This window comes from Lepus europaeus, chromosome 1, assembly GCF_033115175.1.
Source record: "Lepus europaeus isolate LE1 chromosome 1, mLepTim1.pri, whole genome shotgun sequence".
NCBI lineage: Eukaryota > Metazoa > Chordata > Mammalia > Lagomorpha > Leporidae > Lepus > Lepus europaeus.
The window spans coordinates 15,354,282-15,375,717 of record NC_084827.1 but is presented as its reverse complement, the minus strand read 5'-3'; the positions used below and the strand labels follow the sequence as shown (position 1 = coordinate 15,375,717).

The following is a 21,436-nucleotide window of genomic DNA, read 5'->3' as shown; positions in this document are numbered from 1 at the left end:
TTCCCACACTTTTATTCCTCTCTCCAAAACATCCCTATTTCTTCTACCACCTTTTTTAACCCTAGAGTAGAACTATAAGAATTAGGTTTGCTTTCCTCTGTATTTGACTCTGATAGCTTGTTCAAAGTAGAGATTAGCAAAACGAACAACAGTGTTCCTGTGTTATAATGACTGAAATTTATAATTTCAGTTGATTACAGCTATACATTACAAAATTACAACTATAGACTACAAAATTTTATAAAAACTTGACATGCATATGTTTGTTTTTCAGTAGTACACATTTGAGGGCAAGGAAGGTGGTATTATGGCTGTTTATAATTAAGTAAATAGAGATTAGAGAAGTTTAAATGCCTTGGCACATGGTGAGGTAATAGTTGGAAATTGCATTTGTTTCTGATTCTGGAACTCTGCTAATTTTTATTTTAGATAAAACAAAGTAAAAAAGGGGTGGAGTTTATCTTATTAGAACATAACTGTCTTAAATTGCTAGCAGACTTAAGTGTCTTAAGTTGCTTACTAAGTATGAATTTTACAGACTTCACTCATATTAGTGATGATGGTGGAGTAAGTGGGTGTTGTGTCTTCTCCATCCAGCACGGCCACAAAGACCAACAGTGCAGTGGAACCTGTGGCCTTCTCCAAGGCCTTGGCTCTTGTGGCCTGCTGGTATCAGCCCACAGGTCTCCTCCCTGTTCTCATGGGCTAGATCAGGGATCCCCTGGGTGTCAGGATTTCTTCTGATAGTTTTATGGAATGGCTCAATGAAGATAACCTCCAAGAAGTTAAACTTGGAATCTTCATTGACCCAGTAAGAAGTCAGGACTCACAAGTGCACCAGAGTAGAGTCTGCTCTCACCCTGGCCGTAGACTGGAAGCATCATGCAAATGTTACCTTGTTAACACCATGGTGTTTGCCGTAGGTTGCACCCTCTAGAGCCGGGTGTTGACGAGCGCCAAGATGAATTCAGAACTGATATAGGGTCTAGCCTTGCTTGCTTGTATCCTTGCTTGCTTCCAGACTGCACACTTGGACAGGAGCCTGTGAACACAAAGAATGAACTGATGGGATTTATTGATGGACTGAATGAGAGGTTTCTGCAAGATAGACTGTGAGGTCTGACACTAAAGGCCAGTGTTGTTCTTACCACCAGCACCTTGGACAGTACTTGTTCGGGGTTGAGGCAGTCTGCCTCCCTCGTTTTGTTCTGGTTTTTCCTTAGCTGGGTTAATTTAAAAAATAAATAAATAATAAAAGGTTAGACTGAGGCTGTGTTCTTCAGGCCATTAGTTTGTAGGCTTGTGTTGCTTTGTGTGGTATCTCCAAGCCTTTTGTTGATAACGTCTTCATGTCTCTGCTCCCTCCTGAGCTAAATTGACAAGTAATTCTTTTGTCCTTTTATTTTAATAAAAACCTTATCTGTATTTTAGACTTTTGAAAAACAACATTTAGAAAGCAGAATCACCAATCTTTAAAGAAATACAAAGGAAAAGTACTCCTCCAGGAAGAGGTTATACCAGTGATTTCATAGATTATATTTAAAAAATGTTGACAAGTAGCTCTTTTGTCCCATGATTGAGTCACTATTTTTGATCAGTCAAATGGAGTGTTTATTGAATACCAATAATAGGACTTCTGTATTATGTGTTATCTTTGTCTGTTTCTCGTCATATTAATACCAAGCTCCATAGTAGAGAATCAATGTTGTTATTTTCTCTGCCAAACATCTGTAACTTCATATTTCTCCCCTGGATTTTATTATGCTCATATAAGTTGGTTTCCAAGTTCCAGAGCAATAGTTTTATCTAATTGTAGGCTTTTTTTATAAAAAAAAAAAAAGGTGGTATATTTCATGTAGCTTTGTAATTTCTGCTGTGTGTTTTTATACCCTAATCATAACATAAACTTCTTGAGGCCATTAACTGTGTCTGCTGCTTATGTTTGTTTCACCTTGGGTCCATTCCGAGGCACAAAGCTGCAGAACTGCTGATTATAGATTATTGGATTCAATTAAAAATTGTTTTCTGTTAAATATATTTCCAGCAGAATTACTTTCTTGAAAACCATTGATTTTAATGATTTATTTAATATTCAAATGCCTGTTTTGGGATAAATTATTGAGAAACATTTTAAATTAAAATTGCACAATCCTGCCATAATTTTTGCCCATTTTATTTTATTTTTTGCATTGGGAATTCTTGTGATAATGATGGGAGGATCCAAGATGCTTCCCATAAAAGAGAGTGCATAAAATAATCATAATTAGATCATGTAAAAATGTCAGCCTAAAGTGATACCAATTATTTTTTCCTGAAGCATAACTAATATCCCAAAGCAAAAGAATACAGTTCATTCTCATTTAAAATCCCCAAAGAATGATTGCATGACATTGCAATGATTATAATAATTGGAATAAATTTGATACTTGATAACAGTGTTACTCTATTTTGTGCAGTATTAGAAAATTTTAAGCAAAACCAGTCGGCAGAATTTATTTTAAAGGCAATTTTAGGAGACAGGAAATAAAGTGTCATCGATGAGAGGTCTTCACAAGAACATCCTCCTGGCTTCATTTTGGCACCTCCACACCCCCCACCCCTTGATTTATTATTATTAATTTTTTAAGATTCTGGCACTAAAACTTTTTACAATATATTTAAGAGGCAGAGAAGTGAGGGCTCAGGGAGAGACTATCAGTCTTCCACCCTCTGGTCACAGCCACAACAGCAGCAACTGTGTCAAGCTGAAGGCCAGAGCCAGGAGCTCCGTGCAGGTCCCCCGCTTGAGTGGCAAGGACCCAGATTCTTGAGCCATCACTGCCTTCTGCCCAGATCTGCACCAGCGGGAAGCTGGAATCAGGAGCCGGAGCTGGACATGAGACCCTGGCTCTCCAGGGTGGGACACAGGTGTTCGAACTGGCATCTTAAGTGGTAGGCTAAACGTATGCCCACCCCACCTCCCATATTTTATTGGGAACAAACAGAACTCTCAGGGAGATTAAACAGCTTACTTAATGCCACTTAATTACTTTATCTCAAAGTTAGAAAGAGAACTTTTCCTCCTAATATCTGATTTTGTAATATATATTAAGTTATGTTTTATTGTGCCCATAAATCATTATTTCACCACCACATTAACTGATAATATTTAAGGCAAGAACTAGAGTCTGTTCCATGAATCTATTATTTTCGTAGATTGTGTATAATGGTTATTTTAGGTTTACTGTGGGAATTGATGAAAAATCAACAAGCAGTAATAAGAATATCTGATAGAGACCAAATACTTGCATTGTAATAATTATTCCAAGGTAAAGTTATTTATAGACTCTTTCATAAAGAGGAAATTGTGTGGACACTCTCTTTCCAGTTGGATAACTTCTACCTTCATTGATCCTTCCAAAAAAAAAAATGATGGAGAAAACATTTTAAAATATGTTAAATTGCTATCTAGAAATTGAAGATTAGGGCCGCACTGTGGCATAGTAGGCCACGTGTATGCCTGCAGCACTGGCATCCCATATGGGTGCTAATTTCTGTTCCTGCAGCTCCTCTTCCCATTTGGCTCTCTGCTAGGGCCTGGGAAAGCAGTGGAAGATGTCTCAAATGCTTGGGCCCCTGTACCCATGTGGGAGACCCAGAAGAAGCTCCTGGCTTCAGATTGGCCCAGGTCTGGCTGTTGTGGTCATTTGTGCGATGAACCAGCAGATGGAGAACCTCTCTCTGTGTCTGCAACTCTACCTCTCAAATAAATAAATAAATCTTAAGAAAATATTGAAGATTACTGGTGACCAAAACAGAATGAAGGAAGAAGTACAGAGTGTAGAGAGGCACTGCCTGTGAGCGTATTGGTCAAACCCAAGTGAACTGGCAAGGCCCAGGAGAACATGCCCACAGCCCACCAGCCATCCAACCCGGCAGTCTAACAGAAAGTGCCCCCACCCTCACATCAGATACAGGGTTCATCTAAAAGCATCCCCCCTTCCCCACAGTCTCCACACCTCCTGGAAGACACTGTAGGAAAACTGGTCACACTGGCACGGGCTGAAGGGAGGAAAAATCCCCCATGGATTCAGAACTGGATTTTTTTTTTATCAAATTGTATATTGTTTGGGTTGTGTGTGAAATTTTTTTTAAAGCTAACTCACCATCATTGTGGGAGGAGCCTTACTAATTTATTATTTAAGGCAGAGTTACAGAGAGAAAGGGAAAGACAGGAAGAAGGAGATGGATCCGTCATCTGCTGGTTCACTCCCCAAATGGCTGCAATGACCAGTGCTGAGCCAGGCTGAAGCCAGGAGCCAGGAGCTATGTCCAGGTCTCCCATGTGGGTGCAGGGGCCCAAGCACTTGGACCATCATCCACTGTTTTCCCAGGTGCTTTAGCAGGGAGCTGGATCGAAAGTGGAGCAGCCAGGACTCAAACTGGTATCCATATGGGATGCCGGAGTCTTGGGTGGCGTCTTTACCTGCTACAACACAACACCAAGCCCAGAGAAATTTTAAAAGTAAGAATTTAGTTCAAAGTCAGTTCCAGGTTTTGTGTTTAAAGTGCCCTGGAGAAGCTGTTGCAAATGTTTTCTGATGGAACCCACCTCTAAGAATTTCTGTAGGGGCTGGTGTAGTGGTACAGTGGGTTGACCTGCTGCTTGAAACACTGTCATCCCACGTGAGTGCTGGTTCAAGTCATGGCTCATCCACTTTCTTCTTCATTTTTTTTTTTTTTTTTTTTTTTTTGACAGGCAGAGTTAGTGAGAGAGAGAGACAGAGAGAAAGGTCTTCCTTTGCCGTTGGTTCACCCTCCAATGGCCGCCGTGGCCGGCGCACCACGCTAATCCGAAGGCAGGAGCCAGGTGCTTCTCCTGGTCTCCCATGGGGTGCAGGGTCCAAGCACTTGGGCCATCCTCCACTGCACTCCCGGGCCACAGCAGAGAGCTGTCCTGGAAGAGGGGCAACTGGGACAGAATCCAGTGTGCCGGCGCTGCAAGGTGGAGGATTAGCCTCTTGAGCCGCGGCGCCAGCTGGCTCATCCACTTTCAATCCAGCTCCCTGCTAACGTGTCTGGAAAAAGCAGAGGAAGATGGCCGAAGTGCTTGGGGCTGTCACTCATGTAGAAGACCTGGATGGAGTTCCAGGCTCCTGGCTTTGGCCTGGCCCAGCCCTGGCTTTTGTGGCCTTCTGGGGAGTGAATCAGCAGATGGAAAATCTCTCTATCTTTCTCTCCTTTCTCTCTCTCTCTCTTCCCTCTCCCCTCAAATAAATAAAATAACTTTGCAAACAAAGAATTTCTGTGGCATGAGTTTATAATATATTGCGCGTGCACACACACACACACACACACACAGGAGACAGGTGTGCACATGCAGTCACAGAGGATACACAAACCGGAGAAAGGAAGCCAGGATTCAGCAGACATGAAGAGGCCGATGAGTCGTATTGGGGCTGATGCTGTGGCATAGTAGGCTGAGCCTCTGCCTGCGGTGCCGGCATCCCACATGGACGCTGGTTCTAGTCCCGGCTGCTCCACTTCAATCCAGCTCTCTGCTATGGCCTGGGAAAGCAATAGAAGATGACCCAGGTGCTTGGGCAGAAGCTCCTGGCTCCTGGCTTCAGCCTGGCCCAGCCCCTGCCATTGTTGCATCTGGGGAGTGACCCAGCGGATGGAAGACCTTTCTCTCTCCCTCTCTGTGTCTGTAATTCACTCTCTCAAATAAATAATAATAAATGATTTTTAAAAAGAAGAGCCAGATCATCGAAGATTCTAAAATGGTAAACATGTGTTTCACACTGTGATTTTCACCTGCCTTTTTGCCCTGTTGCACTGTGTATTTTTAACGGCTACAAATCGTTCCACTTGTTTGTCTATATATTTATATTTATCTCATCAGTTCTGTTATGCATTTTAAGTCTTTTCTTAACCTGGATGTACCATTCCCTGGTGGATGTCCCTGTTGTCAAGTCTTAAGTTCCTTGGTGTCTTTTTCTTTCTTTTAGGAATTTACCCTCAACCTAAATTTAAAAACTGGAGTTTGGGGTTAAATGGAAGGTGAAATATTAGTGCTTTGGAGATGTGCCTTGAAATAGTCATGGCTGATCAATTGGAAAATAAAAAACTTACAGAGAAGAATAAGGGTACCAGGCAAACATGGAATAAATAAGATTGGGAAAACTCAAGAATGTTTGCTTTGCTGGGTGGCTGACATTCAGCTTATTACATTCAATGAAAGACAGAGGCCAAACATAAAAACTTATCTTTTTTCTACAGTCATCAGTTTTTCACTCATAAGTAAGCAGAGGAGGGTACATTACCTTTTGTGATCAATAGACAACTCAGTTGGTAGTTAAATAGTTCTGGACACCAGAGAGCTGCAGGTTGGGCATTCTGGAGAGATTATAAAATACAGATTGCTTTGATCAGTTATGTGCTGAGCACTGGGTATATACCATCCTATTATCCTCTATTTCTATAGAAAGAGGAAAGGTCTTCTACCCTCCATACCTTTGAGCGTTGGTAATAAAATATCATGGTTCATGTTTAATTGTGTTGGAAGACTGATTTTAATTCTGTGAGAGGATTGCAAGAGTTGCTAGAAAGTTGTTGCTTTTTAAATCTAAATGGTGACTATAGATTTGCTGGTAAAGTTATTTAAAGCCACCTGTGTCTCAGAAATCCAGATGTTTCCAGTGAGCCATGAGATAATGCTGGTTTGTTTGGGTGGCAGCTCTGGTAATCTTAGTCAGCAAACTAAATGCCACTGTGTTTTGCAACCAGTATTTTGACTCTAAATTTGTACTTACGGAACCTGTACCTCTCCTATTTCTCCTTGTCATTTTAGGTTATTATGCTCTGTGCCTGTTATGTTGATCCCTGCAAAATAATTCCATTCTAACTTTGGGAGTACTTTCATTTCAGCATATCTGTCTGTGTGAAGACAATGAGGGCATTTAACAACCCCATTTCTCCTATAGGGTGAGCTCTATTTGTGCCCTACTCATTCCAGTAGCCCGAGCTCCATTGTAGACCATTTCACAGGGAGAGTAAGATCGATGGCCTCAATCTGGCCTCAGCTTGGTGCTTCTCCCCATCATGAATCTGCACTCAACAGGCAAGCTGCTATGTGAAGACCCCAACTGGCCACACACCCATGTCACTGCAGCACTGAGATGGGTCCATCTTATTGGGCAACTTCACTGCATTCTGTTGTCCCTGATGCTAACAGGAACTCCTGAGAAAACAGGAAACCCCTCTGGAATCTGAAACTTGAATAGAGAGAGAGACCTTATTGTCTATTTTAACCATGGATGGTGAAACATCGCAGGTAGACCAGTTAGTTTCTCAGTTGTGCTGATCCCATGTGCTTTTGGTCCAGCCATTGTCTGTTATATCTGGTGATGACCGCTCAGTGACCCCTTGAAACAGGGGACACGTGCAGGGGACAGACTGGAAGTTGGTGCTGGTGGGAAAGGGGTCTGTTTGCAGAGTGGATGTGCCTTCATTGCCTGTGAGCTGCCGGGTGTCCCACCCTATTTCCCTCTATCCACAACTTTCTGTTAGACCACGTTTTATTTAAAAACAGAAAACAAACAAACGAAAAAGAAGTAGGGTACAGCCTCTTTGTAAAATAGTCTGGTCAGTTCGTTAAAGGTGTTCAGTACACTGAAGATCATTGAAAATGTGCTTCCACATAGAAACTTAAAAATGGCTGTTCTTAGTGTTATTTTAATAGCTGAAAAGTAGGTATCTCCAGTTATTAGCTGATGAACATTTGGATAAGTTAAATGTGATGTATACATACACTGGAATATTATTCAACCATAAAAAATACATGGTGTGTTAATGATTAATGCCACAACATGGAAAACCTTAAAAGTGTTATGCTAAGTGAGAGAAACCAAACACATGATAAATAATGTGTGTCCTGCTCACAAAACCCCACTATTAGGCAGTGCCTAAATAGATTCTTTCTCTACATCACGTCTTTGACCTGTGTGTGACTTCTATACCAAGTAGCCACTAAGATAAATTCAATAGATTCGAGATAATTAAAACTAGAGAGTCAGTTAAAGAGTAGAAGGGGAATGTGGAATCGATGCCGTCTCCGTGTGAAGCCCTAAAACAAAGTGAGTTGGGGGATAATGTCACTAGGATAGGAACGCCCCTCAAAGATGCTTAGTGAGGGTTCCCTGGTGCCTTATTGACCAGTCATTTTAAAATATTCAAGGGGACTGTGGATCCTTTGGTAATTGGCTTACATCTTTCATTTTCTCTCTCTGTGGAACGTGGCATTTGAGACTCCATTACAGGAGAATCTGGTACTGCTACTAATGGGTCTTTCTCGTGCTCATTGTACGGATGGCTCAGGATATGCTGTTATTGATCTTGAAACTTCGGCCTTCATTTTGCTTTGTTTTTTTGTCATCCCGTTCTGCACCTCTTTTAATTTATTGGTAAGGAGATAATTAATGGGCTGTTTTCCTTCTCCTCTTACTTTCTAAACCAACAGAGCATCCCAAACATAAAACTAGAGCATGTTGTTTAGGAGCCATAATGCAAACAGTTCCTGAACTACGAAAATTCCCATGCTTTTGTAAGAATTGTGTCATGGTCTTCCATCAGAAATCCAAAGAGGTGGCCTTGAAGCAAAGTCAGTTGAGTGTCACGCAGCAGAGCAGTCTGCTCATGGGGCGCTTCCCCGCGGACTGGAGGAGGCAGCCGTGCACCTGCCATGCTGTTCTGTTTCCTTCAAAACATGCAACACGGGTGTGTCCTGCTCACAAAACCCCACCATTAGGCAGTCCCTAAATAGATTCTCTTTCTCTACATCATGTCTGTGACCTGTGCGTGACTTCGCAGAGGACACAAAGGAACTTCTCTTTTTCCTCTGGACTGAGATCCTCGGAATGTCCCTTATTTCCCTCATTTCTCTGCCTTATTCTCAGCCCCAAATTTTGCTGCTACACAAGCATGAAGCTTCCCTCCTTGCCCATTTGTGTCTCGGGGAAGGGGTTCCTGGGATTGTGAGCACAGGGAGAATCCTCCCTGTAAACACCAGTCCTTTCAAATCTCTGATTCTGACTCCAGTCATAAGCACTCTTTGACCTGAGAGAGATCTCCAAGTAGCAGCTTCCTTCATTTTTTTTTTTTTTTTGAGTGTGTGTTGGGGGGGGGGGGTCAAACCCTTTCTGATGAAGCCCTGCCCCCACTTATGTTTAAGCACTTGAATTTCTGTTTTACTGGAAACTCCACCTGTTTTTTCCCCCCTTGCTCTTCTCCCATGCCCCTCTAGTGAATCCCTGACTGAGAAGTCAGGACCTGTCTTCTCCACTCCCAGTCTGTCTCTAGACTATTGTGTAATTGTACGGTGCTGCTCAAAATTCCAGATATTTCATGTCAACTGGGCCCTTGGCACTATAAAGGGGGCTGTTAGGGAATGTTAAATCAATATTGTTTCCTCCCATTCCTTTCAAAGGTTAATTGAGCTCATCACCTGGAGTCTCCATCCCACTAAGGAAATTAAACATGAACTTGCTCAGTTTTCGTGAACTCCTCATCTTTTTGCTCCTTTATGGCACCCCTGAGACCCATTTTGTGTGATGAAACGACTCTTAACAAAATGCCCATGAAAGCGTTTCCGTTTTTGTTTATCCAGTTGTTTCATTCTGGTTTTGAGTTCTGATAAAGAATATTGTGCAAGACACAGTTTATGACAAAGATATGAGTTTCCACTGCCAACAACTATTGTGGCTGCGAATAGCCCAGAAAGGACTCTGATTCAGTTAGCAGTGACTGCCAGAAATGATGACAGGGAGAATGGCATTTCAAGTGACATTTGTTATAACTTTTGAGTACCAAAGGCACCCACGAGTAGCACTTGTTTTCCTCGTAGGGCTCGGGCATCCGTCTGAAGCTGTGGTTGGAGGGCACGCTGGGGGGGAAGGGAGAGGCTGTCTTTCAGGAGCCATGGCCCAAGATTCGTCCTGAGCGGAAATAGAGATACAGTTTTAAGTAGGGGGAGAAAAATTCCACTTTCTATTTCATATACATGCTAGGGCTGCTCATTTTATTATGAGACATTTGAGACTGCTCAAACTTCCTGTTTTTCCCTACTGTGCCATTTTCCATCGCTGTTAAAATGAAAACCGTGAGATGATTTCTGTGGGACTCCTTGCTTTCCCAGTGTTGGCAGGAAGCCCTAAGACCTCGTGTGAGTTGTGTGGGCCTCTGGTGGTTGGAAATGTGCAAGTGACCTATGGTAGCAGTGAAAGAGGCAAGGGGGAGCTACTGAACGTTCTGTTTTGTTGTTGTTGTTATTTTTGTTTTTTTTTCTAAGAAGGAAAACCAAAGAACATGGGTTTCTAAGAGCATTCCTGGGATTAAGACAGGAGCACCCTCCCAAGTACTCCTTGAATGTCCCAGCCCCTTCTTGCCTGCCTGCCTTCCTGTTGCTGGGTTTCCATGGAGCCTTCCCAGCAGTTACTGGGCTTGGGTGGGGGCCAAAATCCTGGTCACTACCAGCTGGTCAGGAGGGGTGGGGACAGTCGAGTTCCAGTGCTTGCTACTGAGATTGTTCAGGGCAAATGTTGCTTCTGAGCTGATTTGGACCACTAACTACAGTTCCCTCAGAAGCATCGCCTACATGTTGGTTACTATAGGGCACTCCAAGAAGCTTAGGGAAAATGGAATTCAAAATAAACTTACTTTTGGTACGAAATTTTTTGAAATTTATATGTGGGATCTTCAAAAAGTTCATGGCAAGTTCATGGTTTTTAATTTTTTTCCATCAAAATAGACTTTTCATTTAATTTCATTCTCTGCAAAGTTCCTACATATGGAGAAAATTGTTTGTCCTAAACTTTTACTTTTATTTATTTAAAAATATTTTTAAAGTATCACGTGCAGACTTTCTGAATATGTTTAGAAGAATAAAAACTCCTTTCAGTGCAGAGGAAAAGAACAGACCCTGCTGGAGCAGAGTTGAAACCAAGGGAACTGGCAAGCACACTTGTGTGTTTACTGCAATATTTTACTTATTTTTTAAAAGATTTATTTATTTGAAAGGCAACATGACAGAGATGGAGAGAAAGAGGAGCGAAGAGATCTTCCATTCACTGGTTCACTCCCTAAATGGCTGCATCAAGGTTGGGTCAGGCTGAACCCAGGAACCAGGACTCCATCGATGTCTTCCACATGGGTGACAGGGACCGAAGTACTTGAGCCACCTTCGACTGCTTTCCCAGGCACATTAGCAAGGAGCTGGATCAGAAGTAGGGCAGCCAAGACTCAAAACGATGCTGCTGTATAGGTCGCCGGCCCCTTTACAAATGTTTTTAATCAAGTGACTTTTTGTCCATTGGTTAGATTAGCCAACTGCTGTATCGGTATGGGGCCGATGGAACATAGATGTCAAGTGCCAAATGGTGGTGAAGTCAGGGTTTAGTGCTTAACTCCCTACTTTAGAATTTTCCTGTATCATCTTCCTTTATGTAATTTATTCAACTTGTGAGTTCCTTAAGAACATAAAATGGTATTAATTTACATTGGAGGATACGTAATTAAGAAGGATTTTCTTTCTTGGAGCAGACTGAAGTTCAAATACTGAACCCGTCATGCGTGTGACCTTGAACAAGGCACCCTTGCCCCTGCTTCCCGTGCCATGAGCTTCATTTCTTCAACTTTGTTAGATAACATAACAGGGGTATTACTGAGGTTGAGATATTTTATGTAAAGGGCACAGAATAATTATATCCTAGGTCACAGATGAGTCCAGAAAAGTTGTTCCTTTCCTGGAAGGGGCTTGCACCCTGGATTTTCTCCCGGGTCCAACAGCAGTCCTTCCAGCTTGGAGCAATTCAGTACCACAAGCAGCCCTGGTTTGACTGACTTTAATGCTAAACAATAGGGAAGGGTAAATTTTTACATTTGCTTTCTTCTTGACCTAGCCCAAATGCCAAGGTTATCTGAAGACGCCTATTGTAAGTGCAGGGGTAGAGCTAGTGGTGACGGCGGCTGCAGCAGGCCAGGGTGATAATTTATGCTTTAAGAATAGACGCTCACTAAAGAACTTAATCTAAGAAAACCCTCTGGTAAGGTGACAGCTGTGAACTCAGGGAACTTTCAGACCACTCAGCTGGCTCTTCAAGCCAATTAAAGTTCTTATTTATTGATGCAATCAGAAATTCCATATTTATTAAGCTATATTTGTTGTCAGGCATTTATGAAGCATGCTATTTGCTTTAAAAGAATTCACCTTCGCTGCGGTTCTCTTCTGTGTGGGAAGGCCAATTTTAAATCCAGGGCACGCTAAGAATGTTAGTGCCTGCTGCTTTGGCTCAGCCAAGTCAGCATTGAATTCCCTGTTATTTTCATTAAAGTACTCAGCAAAAGGTATGAATAATTTTAGCATCTATATATTTAATATTGATTCTTTTTAATTGAAAAAATTAGGAATGGTGTCTCTGATTCTGGCCCAGTGTAAGTGTTCCCAGCAATTTTCTCTATCTTCTGCTGCGATTGCATTAACTCCCCCCAAATACAGCAGGCGTCTTTTATCCCTTTGTTGCGAAGTTGGTCTCTTTAGTAATATTGACTGGTCCTGTATTGCCCAATGTAGCGGAAAGAGCAAAATCATTTTTTAAAATCTGGACCTTTTCTTTATCTTTTTGGTTTCTAACCCTGTGATTACGTGTGTGGGGACAAGCCAGAGTATGCATGTAAGTGAACTGGCTAATTCAGAAGGAGAATGTAGACTACCCCTGCATGGTTGAGGTGGACCATGAACTTGTGCATTATCTCACTTTAAACAGCTCCATACGTTTTGTAGTTTACTGCAATCCTTACTTCATAAATGGGAAAGCTCAGCTGAATGGAATCTGAATAGTTTTCATCACACTTATGCTAGTAATACAGTTACAGACTAGGGGTCTCATGCAAGGTCTTGGATTCATCCCCGGGAACCATGGGCATTTCAATGATGCTGTCATCTCACCGCCATCAGGTGGCCTTGCTGCGCGTCGCACCTTTGTCCTCCGCGTTAGACCAGGAAATGCAGTGGGGCCTTCCTTCCCTCCTGTGGTGCCGTGTAGTCGACTTGTAGTGCTGGGGTCGGCTTCCCTCTCGTTTCAAGCATCAGGCATCATCCAGCATCTGGCCCCTGACTGCATAGACTGTGCACGTAGCGAATGAAGGAGAGGGACGCTCCAGCCTGTTCAGTGCTCTTTCCAGGACTGGACAGCACGCGCCTTGCGAATGGCCGTGACAGCAGCGCCCAGGTTTCCTGATTGTGGGAAGGTGTGTGAAGTGAGGTGAAGTTTGTCTCTCAGCCAGAATCCTGACCTGCTAGAGTAGGCCTCAAATGCTACGTTCCTTTGCCCATGGCGTCTACTTTTGATTCTGACAGCTTTATTTCTGAGAATAGTTTTCCCTGGGTTGGTGCTGTTTATTGCTAATTTAGTGTCAGTGTGTTTTGTGCTGCTGTCACGTAACTCCAAAGACTGGATGATCATGGAGAAGAGACCTGGATCCCAAACACTGATGGACTGCCATCTGGCTGGGTACTTCTTGCTGCCTCACCCTATGGCAGAAAGGCACAGGGAGAGAGAGGTGAGGGTGGGTGGGAGGACAGTGGGGGAGAGGTGGAGGGAGAGGAGGATCGACTGGGCCTCTCCTAACAGACCCACTTGGGTTCCACAAGGCCAAACTCCTCCATCCCTGAGGGCATATGGCCTGATCACCTCTCTGAGGCCTCATCTCCCAACACTTGTTGCTTTAGAGATTACGTTTCCAGTGCATGTATGTTAGGGGACACATTCGAACTGAAAGGTTTAGTAAGCTACACTTGAGCTTCTTGGCTATCAAGAAACAATGACATCAAGTGCCCTGTGGAAGGCATTTGGTCGTGTAACTAGGCCAGTAACGTGAGGTTCCTGCAGGTGGAACTTTGGATGGGAGTTGAGAGAGGGAAGTGAGTCTCTATTTACATTTTTCTGTCTTTAATTTTCAGTTAGCTTAATCGCACTCTGAGGCTACCGGGCACATTTCCCACCACCTTTTTGAAAACCACCTGGGTGTATGGATTTCAAAATGTTTTCTGCCAAAATATACTTAGCTTTTAATTACTTCTCCATGACCTCTTAGAAACCCCTCATATGTGAATCAGTAATTTTCTTTCTGTAGTTGGCATGGGTTTAGAACAAAGGAAACTGTTATTTAGGTTCTAGTCTCATGCATTGTCATCATGCCTTTATTTTCACTGCCAAATGATATTTCTCGCTAGGTATTTCTAGTGACCCCTGTGTTTTATTTTTGATAGGGTATCTTTTATTTCATTATCTTTGATCCTTTTATTACTTTTCACAACCAGTGTTTGATTAGCACACCTGTTTATCACCCATGTGGAAAACCAGGATGGAGTTCCAGACTCCTACATTTGGTCTGGCCCAGCCCTGGATATTGTGGGCATTTTGGGGTTGAACCAGAGGATGGAAGGTGTCTCTCTGTCTCTCTGTCTCTGTCTCTGTCTCTGTCTCTCTCTCTCTCTTGCTGTCTCTCTGCCTCTCTGTTGCTTTACTTTTCAAGTAGATAAAAATCAATCCATAAATAAGCAAGCATTTTTTTTTTAAGAAAGCACATAATAATAAAATAGAAGTGGCTGGGCTCAGTGTTGTGGTGTAGTAGGCTAAGCTTCCACCTGCAGTGTTGGCATCCCATATGGGCGCTGGTTCATGTCCTGGCTGATCTACTTCTGATCTCTGCTATGGCTTGGGAAAGCAGTAGTAGTTTGGGCCCCTGTACCTGTGTGGGAGACCCAGAAGAAGCTCCAGGCTTTGGATCAGCCCAGCTCCAGCCGTTGTGACCATTTCGGGAGTAAACCAGCAAATAGATCTTTCTCTATGTCTCTCTCTGTCTCTCTGTCGATCTCTCTCCTCCTCCTCCCTCCCTCTCTCCCTCCTTCCCTCCCTCCCTCCCCACCTCCCTCTCTCCCTCTCTAACTCCCTCCCTCCCTCCCTCCCCACCTCTCTCTCTCTCTTTCATCTCTGTAACTCTACCTCTCAAATAAATAAATAAAATCTAAAAAAATTTTAAAAATAGAAGTGGCCTACGTTACAGTTCACATGGGTTATTTTATATAAAATCTGTTAATGGAACTGAGAACTTTGCAAGAAGAGCATTTGACATTTTGAAGCTACACATGGCGCCTAAAGGAATGGTAGGGACAAAGCGAGCCCTCCAGATGGGAGCCCACTGTGGCCAAGGTGTGAGTGTGCAAGCATTGCCTCAATGGAGCTGGGTTAATCAGCTCTGAATTGAATTATTAAGGACCTAAAATCATGATGTGCTAGAATATTTAGAAACTCTCGTAAATCATCTAATTGAACTCATGTTTGTTATTAAAATAATAACAATTATTAAAATAATCTTATGGAATGCATCAATATATTATTTTTGTATGTAGATGCATCTCATGGGAAGTAACTGATGTTGTTAATTGAACACAGATTATAACCGGGTTGATTCCACACGTGCCTCCTTGGTGATTCAATTCTGATTATACTTTATCTTAGAAAAAGTGTTGATAAAGATAGATTTATTCTGGTTTTTTGTTTTCTTCGTGTTTATAACCAGATCGTGTGCCCTTTTGAGGAGGATTTTTATTAAATGAATATCTCTTGTGATAGTCTTGACTCTTTTAACTCTGCAAAGCATAACAGGACATTTATATAGCTGATGTAAATATGCTGTTCCAAGATGGATTTTTTTAATGTAAGGAAAAAGCAGCTCATGTTTTGAATTAAGTGTTGCAAACACCATTTTACTTTCTGTCCTGCTGAAGAAAGACTGTACTCTGACTAGTTGGTGGCAACAGCTATCCAAATGACACCTGCCTAGACCCTGATGTTTCAGGGGTCAGGGTCGTCCAGGGTGTGGATCTCTGAAACTCCATGTGGTTTTATCAGTTGATTTCCAAGATGCCTCAGAAACCATTAAGATGGACAATAGATCAACTGGGATTTAGTTGTGTTTGGTATCACACAACGATCTATGATCAGAAAAAAATTGTTTGAGTTGGAGGAACAATGAAATATTATCAAGCGTGGATTGCTAGGGTTTTAGAAGCCTGATAAAATGACAGCTGTCTTTCCTGTTGGGGTTCTGGAGCTTTTGAGAAGAACCTCAGCGAGGAGATGGACAGTGAAATACCACTTGCCTCCCGGTGGAAGCTAGACTGAAGGATCCAACCCAGATTAAGAGTCAAGTGGGCTGGCTAGGTGAACATCAGGGTTAAATTTCTTCAGGCACATATAGAAGATGATAGAATGCTTTGGTTCTTTTCTCATGAGACATGACCTCCGAAATTAGACTTAGAGAAGACAGTGCCAGCTGCCGGCATCTGGCTTCTACCATAGAATAAGGGGCTGCTAATCCAGGCATGCCCACCTTTTTCTTTTTGGTTCCTACCAACCAGAGTTACCTCACTTTCCCAGCTGTGGGGAGGGCAGGGATTACATCTACGGAAGTTGGTTCTTAGGGAAGGAAGAAGGGCACCACATCCCTAGGTACGCTTGCTCTTTGACCCAAGGCTCTGAATGATGAGCAAGTATTCTTTTTTTTTTTTTTTTGACAGGCAGAGTGGATAGTAAGAGAGAGAGACAGAAAGGTCTTCCTTTTTGCCATTGGTTCACCCTCCAATGGCCGCTGTGACCGGCGCATCGCGCTGATCCGAAGCCAGGGGCCAGGTGCTTCTCCTGGTCTCCCATGCAGGTGCAAGGCCCAAGCACTTGGGCCATCCTCCACTGCCTTCCCGGGCCATAGCAGAGAGCTGGCCTGGAAGAGGGGCAACCGGGACAGAATCCGGCGCCCCAACCGGGACTAGAACCCGGTGTGCCGGTGCCGCAAGGCGGATTAGCCTGTTAAGCCACGGTGCCGGCCAGAATGAGCAAGTATTCTAAACCATGCTGTCATAGTGCCCGTCCGCTGGAAACCAGACATGACAACTTGTTACTGCTTCAGCCTCTGTGACCTTGGTGCCTACTCTCGCACCTGGACCCTTCAGTGTTGCAATTAATGAGCTAATGATGGACCGTGTGAGGAAGGAGTGAGTCCTGGTTGGTGTAAGAATAGTTTCTAGTAGCACCAACAAAGTGTTAGCTTTAAGCTTTGCAGGATTGGTATCGGCAGCTGAGAATGAAACACTACGCAGAACATTAGAAATTCCTTTTTTTTTTTAAAGATTTATTTATTTATTAGAAAGGCAGAGTTAGAGAGAGAGGAAGGAATTCCATCCGCTGGTTCACACCCCAAATGGCTGTAATGGCCAGAGCTGCACCGATCTGAAGTCAGAAGCCCGGAACTTCTTCCAGGTCTCCCATGTGGGTGCAGGGGCCCAAGGACTTGGGCCATCTTCCACTGCTTTCCCAGGCTATAGCAGAGAGCTGGTTTGGAAGTGGAGCAGCCAGAACTCAAACCAGCACCCATAATGGATGCCGGCACTGCAGGCGGCAGCTTTACCCACTACGCCACAGCGCTGGCCCCGTGACAGTGTTTAAAAAGCAAAGCTATTGGATCCAGCGCCGTGGTATAGAGGACTAAGCTTTTGCCTGCAGTACTGGCATTTCATGAGAGTGCCAGTTGAGTCCTGACTGCTCTACTTCTGGTCCGGCTCCTTGCTCATGCACCTGAGAAAGTGCTTGGGCCCTTGCACCCTTGTGGGAGACCTGGATGAAGCTTCTGGCTTCTGGCTTCATCCTGGCCTGGCTTGGCCCAACCTGAGCCTTTGCATCCATTTGGAGAGTGAGCCAGCAGATAGAAGACTTCTCTCTGTCCCTCCATCTCTCTCTCTCTCTAATTCTGCCTTTCAAATAAATAAAATTAAAAAAAACAAAACAAAACAAAACAAAAACAAGAATACTGACAACTCCGATTCATTCAGAAGAGTTAGACTTCAAATTTTATATAGTTTTAGGAATACCATAATGAATTTATTTTTCTTAAATTTCCTCATTGAATTTGCATGTGATATTTATGGTAAGTATCTATTTAAAGTCAAAAGAATTTTTCAAAGAAGAGAAAACAGAGAAAGGATTGTGTAGTTTAATTAGCAGGATTTTTTTTCTTACTCATGTATAAAATAATAGGATGTCTATCAAGCAGTGGAGTCTTGGATCAGATGAAATATGGTTTGTTAGATTTGTATGAGCGTCTGCGGCAGCCTTTCAAACCCAAGGCGACCTTTCTTCCATTGCAGGTTCCATGTGCCTAACCGTGCAAGATATGTGTTTCTTTAACCACGTCATTTATTCTTACTATCCTTCCACGTTTTCCCAAGTGAAAATTCTAAATTCCAATTCATGGTTTATCCAAGCAAAGAAGACTGGGTCAAATCATTCAAAAATAACTTTGTAAATGCCCAGCTTTGCAAAGATGGCCCTGCTGGTGACAGTATAGCTCTCCTCCAGAAAGGCGGGGTCTATTTATTTATAAAAGCTCCAAAGCGCTCTCTCTCTTTTTTTTTTTCTTCTGAAAGGGGGTCCTGATGACAACCTAATTGAAGGTGGAGGAACAAAATTCGTCTGCAAACCTGGAGCCAGAAACATTACCGTCATATTCCATCCATTACTAAGGTAAGTCGAGTCCGTGATGCACTTACTGAAGGTCAGTATTTACATTATTCATGCTGATGTACTGAATGCAGTAGTTCAGTCAGCATTGAAACAAGTCATTCAAAACAACAACAACAAAAAACCCTCATTCCATTTTCTGGGGCCTTGCTGCCAAAGGTGGTCAGTGGAACAGACGGTGTCATCCTTTCTAAGTAACTGCTTGTCCTCAAAAGTAACAGTTCCTAAATACTTTGATTTTTTTTTTTTTTCCTTTCCCACTCTGATCCCTGTCCCTCTCTCCCCTTCTTCCCTCTCTTAATCTTCCCCCAGTTCCATAGTTGGCCAACCATGGTCCTTTGGAGAAATCTACCTTGCTACTTGTTCTTGAAAAAAATCACAGTGCTGCTCATCTGTCCACGTGCTGCGTGGAGCTGCCCTGGGGATAGAGCGGCACAGCCACAGAGTCCACAGCAGAACCCCCAGGGCCCAGAAGCCCACGGATTTTACTCTCTGTCCCTTTACAGGGGAAAGTTCCCGACTCATGATATGTCTCACCCGCCCGTTACTCAGATATCATTTGAGAAGTGTCAGGCCTTGGTACCCATGTGAATTTCAAAACACCAAATGATATTTTACAAACCAATATGTGGTTTTATGTCTTGAAGGAAAGCTTGGTGGTGACGAGAGTGAAATCTATTAAAATGGTCAGTTCATTTAATGTTCTAACTTTAAACATTCTCAACCTTAAGTAGCTTTCACAAAGTAGTTTTTGAGAGAGAAAAAGGAGCATTTATTGTTCAACGGATACCAATGCTCAATTTGGTAATAATACTGTACACTTAAATTAAGATGGTAAGTTTAGTCATACATGTTTTTGACAGGAAGAAAAAACATCCTTTTTGGACCTACATGTTTGGTATTACTTGCATGTTTTTTCTGTAAAGAACCATTATGTATTTTTCTGTATTTTCATAAAATGGACCAGAAGCTAAAAGGCAGGTACCTCAGAATATCACATGAACGTTCTAAGATTAATTCCTAGGTTATGTAAGGCGTTAACAGGTAAACAGGTTAACTGGTAAACAGGTTGACAGATAAGCAAATGCTACTGATTTGGCCAGAATGAATACTGTGTATACTTTTCCAAAACTTAAGCAGCTGCTTACTGGAATTTTCCTGCCCTGTCACTAACCAAGACTTACTAAACTGGTACCATAAGAAGTAATTACATTAAAATTTCTTATTTAAGTAACTACTGTTCTGAATTTTCCCAGTTTACTTTCTTCAGTTAAATATTAAAAAAAATAGAATGTTCATACAATAAAAAATTTTAAAGAAATATTATTAACCGTTATGAAATCTCTGAGCAAATATTTGCAGCAACTAAATTCATTTAAGAATCTTGTGCTGAAGAAAATTGAGACGGTTAGGAGATAAGAGAATTGGGACTTTCTCTACAGGTTTAATTGATATGTACTGTGTATGTCACACACTTAAGAGGTAAACTATAAAATGGGATTTCTAGATTAAATAACATTGCTCACATATATCAACTGACTTTGGTAATTAGTGTTCACTCTCTTCTCCAATTTGAATGGATTTCTCTGTAACTATTAGTAATTGTTAGGAGAATGGGGAAATGCCTTATTCATCAGAGGCATCTTGTAACCTAAATTTAATGCTGTAATCTTACTGCTAAGTTACGCTCTAGCTGGGTCAGTAGACTTCTTAGTGAAGTCATGTATATATTGTAACTTCGTACTTACTTCACACTTAAAAAGAGTTGCATGTGTTACAGTTCTTGACAGTTTTTAGTGTTGTATTTATGCTGCTTTGCTAAAGAATTGTTTTAAGACATGTTAGCACTCCCACAGGTTCTACTCCTTTGTTTAGTCTCTACTTTCATTTATAATTTCAATTTATTATTGACTAGAACTGGAAAAACTCGTTATATGACATCAATTGTTTATCATTCATCCTTTTCTTAATGGAAGACAATGTGTATCTCTCGTTGGAAGTCACAGAATGTTGTGTGGCTGCTGGGCATGACTTCTCTGAGAAGCAGGTGATTATTAAAGCCTTTATATCAGCCTCAACCTGCAGCCTTACTTCTTCTTCTTCTTTTTTATGTTTATGTTTATTTTAGACAGGCAGAGTGGACAGTGAGAGAGAGAGAGACAGAGAGAAAGGTCTTCCTTTTTGCCGTTGGTTCACCCTTCAATGGCCGCTTGTGGCCGGCGCGCTGCGGCCAGCGCACCGCGCTGATCCGAAGCCAGGAGCCAGGTGCTTCTCCTGGTCTCCCATGGGTGCAGGGCCCAAGCACTTGGGCCATCCTCCACTGCCTTCCCGGGCCACAGCAGAGAGCTGGCCTGGAAGAGGGGCAACCAGGACAGAATCCGGCGCCCCGACCGGGACTAGAACCCTGTGTGCCAGCGCCGCAAGGCAGAGGATTAGCCTGTTGAGCCACGGCGCCGGCCTGCAGCCTTACTTCTTAATTCAGTTCCGAGTTGTTTTTGAAACATCATAATGGGATTGAAGAACCTCAAATGGCTGAGGCCTCTTAGTATTTTTCACTCTTCTTTTAGTTTTTACCCTTCAGCACTTGGTGAGTGATTTTTCATTTTTCTGAAATTTAAAAGTTTGATTTGCATAATTAGAAGAATCAGTGTGCATTATCCTGGTATATTCCACGATTACTATTAGCATTTAAAAAGTTTCTCCTTTTTCCTTCGGCCATTCATTTATGTATACTCAACAATTGATCATCAAATACTTGTGATGCACTTTTTCCAGCTTAGATATGGACTCCCATTTAGAAACATTTCTCATATGTTTTGTGGGAT

General features: G+C 42.5%; 1 protein-coding gene and 1 non-coding gene across 3 annotated transcripts in view; one reads left to right on the top strand and one right to left on the bottom strand.

Moving 5' to 3' along the window:
• The window catches only part of EXOC4 (exocyst complex component 4), an 862,020-nt gene that overhangs the window by 380,995 nt on the left and 459,589 nt on the right, over nucleotides 1-21,436 (top strand). For both annotated transcript variants that reach the window (XM_062198862.1, XM_062198781.1), the window contains exon 10: nucleotides 18,518-18,614. In XM_062198862.1, coding sequence (XP_062054846.1) covers nucleotides 18,518-18,614 — 97 coding nt within the window. The remainder of the gene's footprint in view (nucleotides 1-18,517; nucleotides 18,615-21,436) is intronic.
• Nucleotides 10,887-11,016, bottom strand: LOC133768665 (small nucleolar RNA SNORA22). The gene has a single exon (XR_009867045.1). It is a non-coding gene; the product is annotated as a small nucleolar RNA SNORA22 (small nucleolar RNA).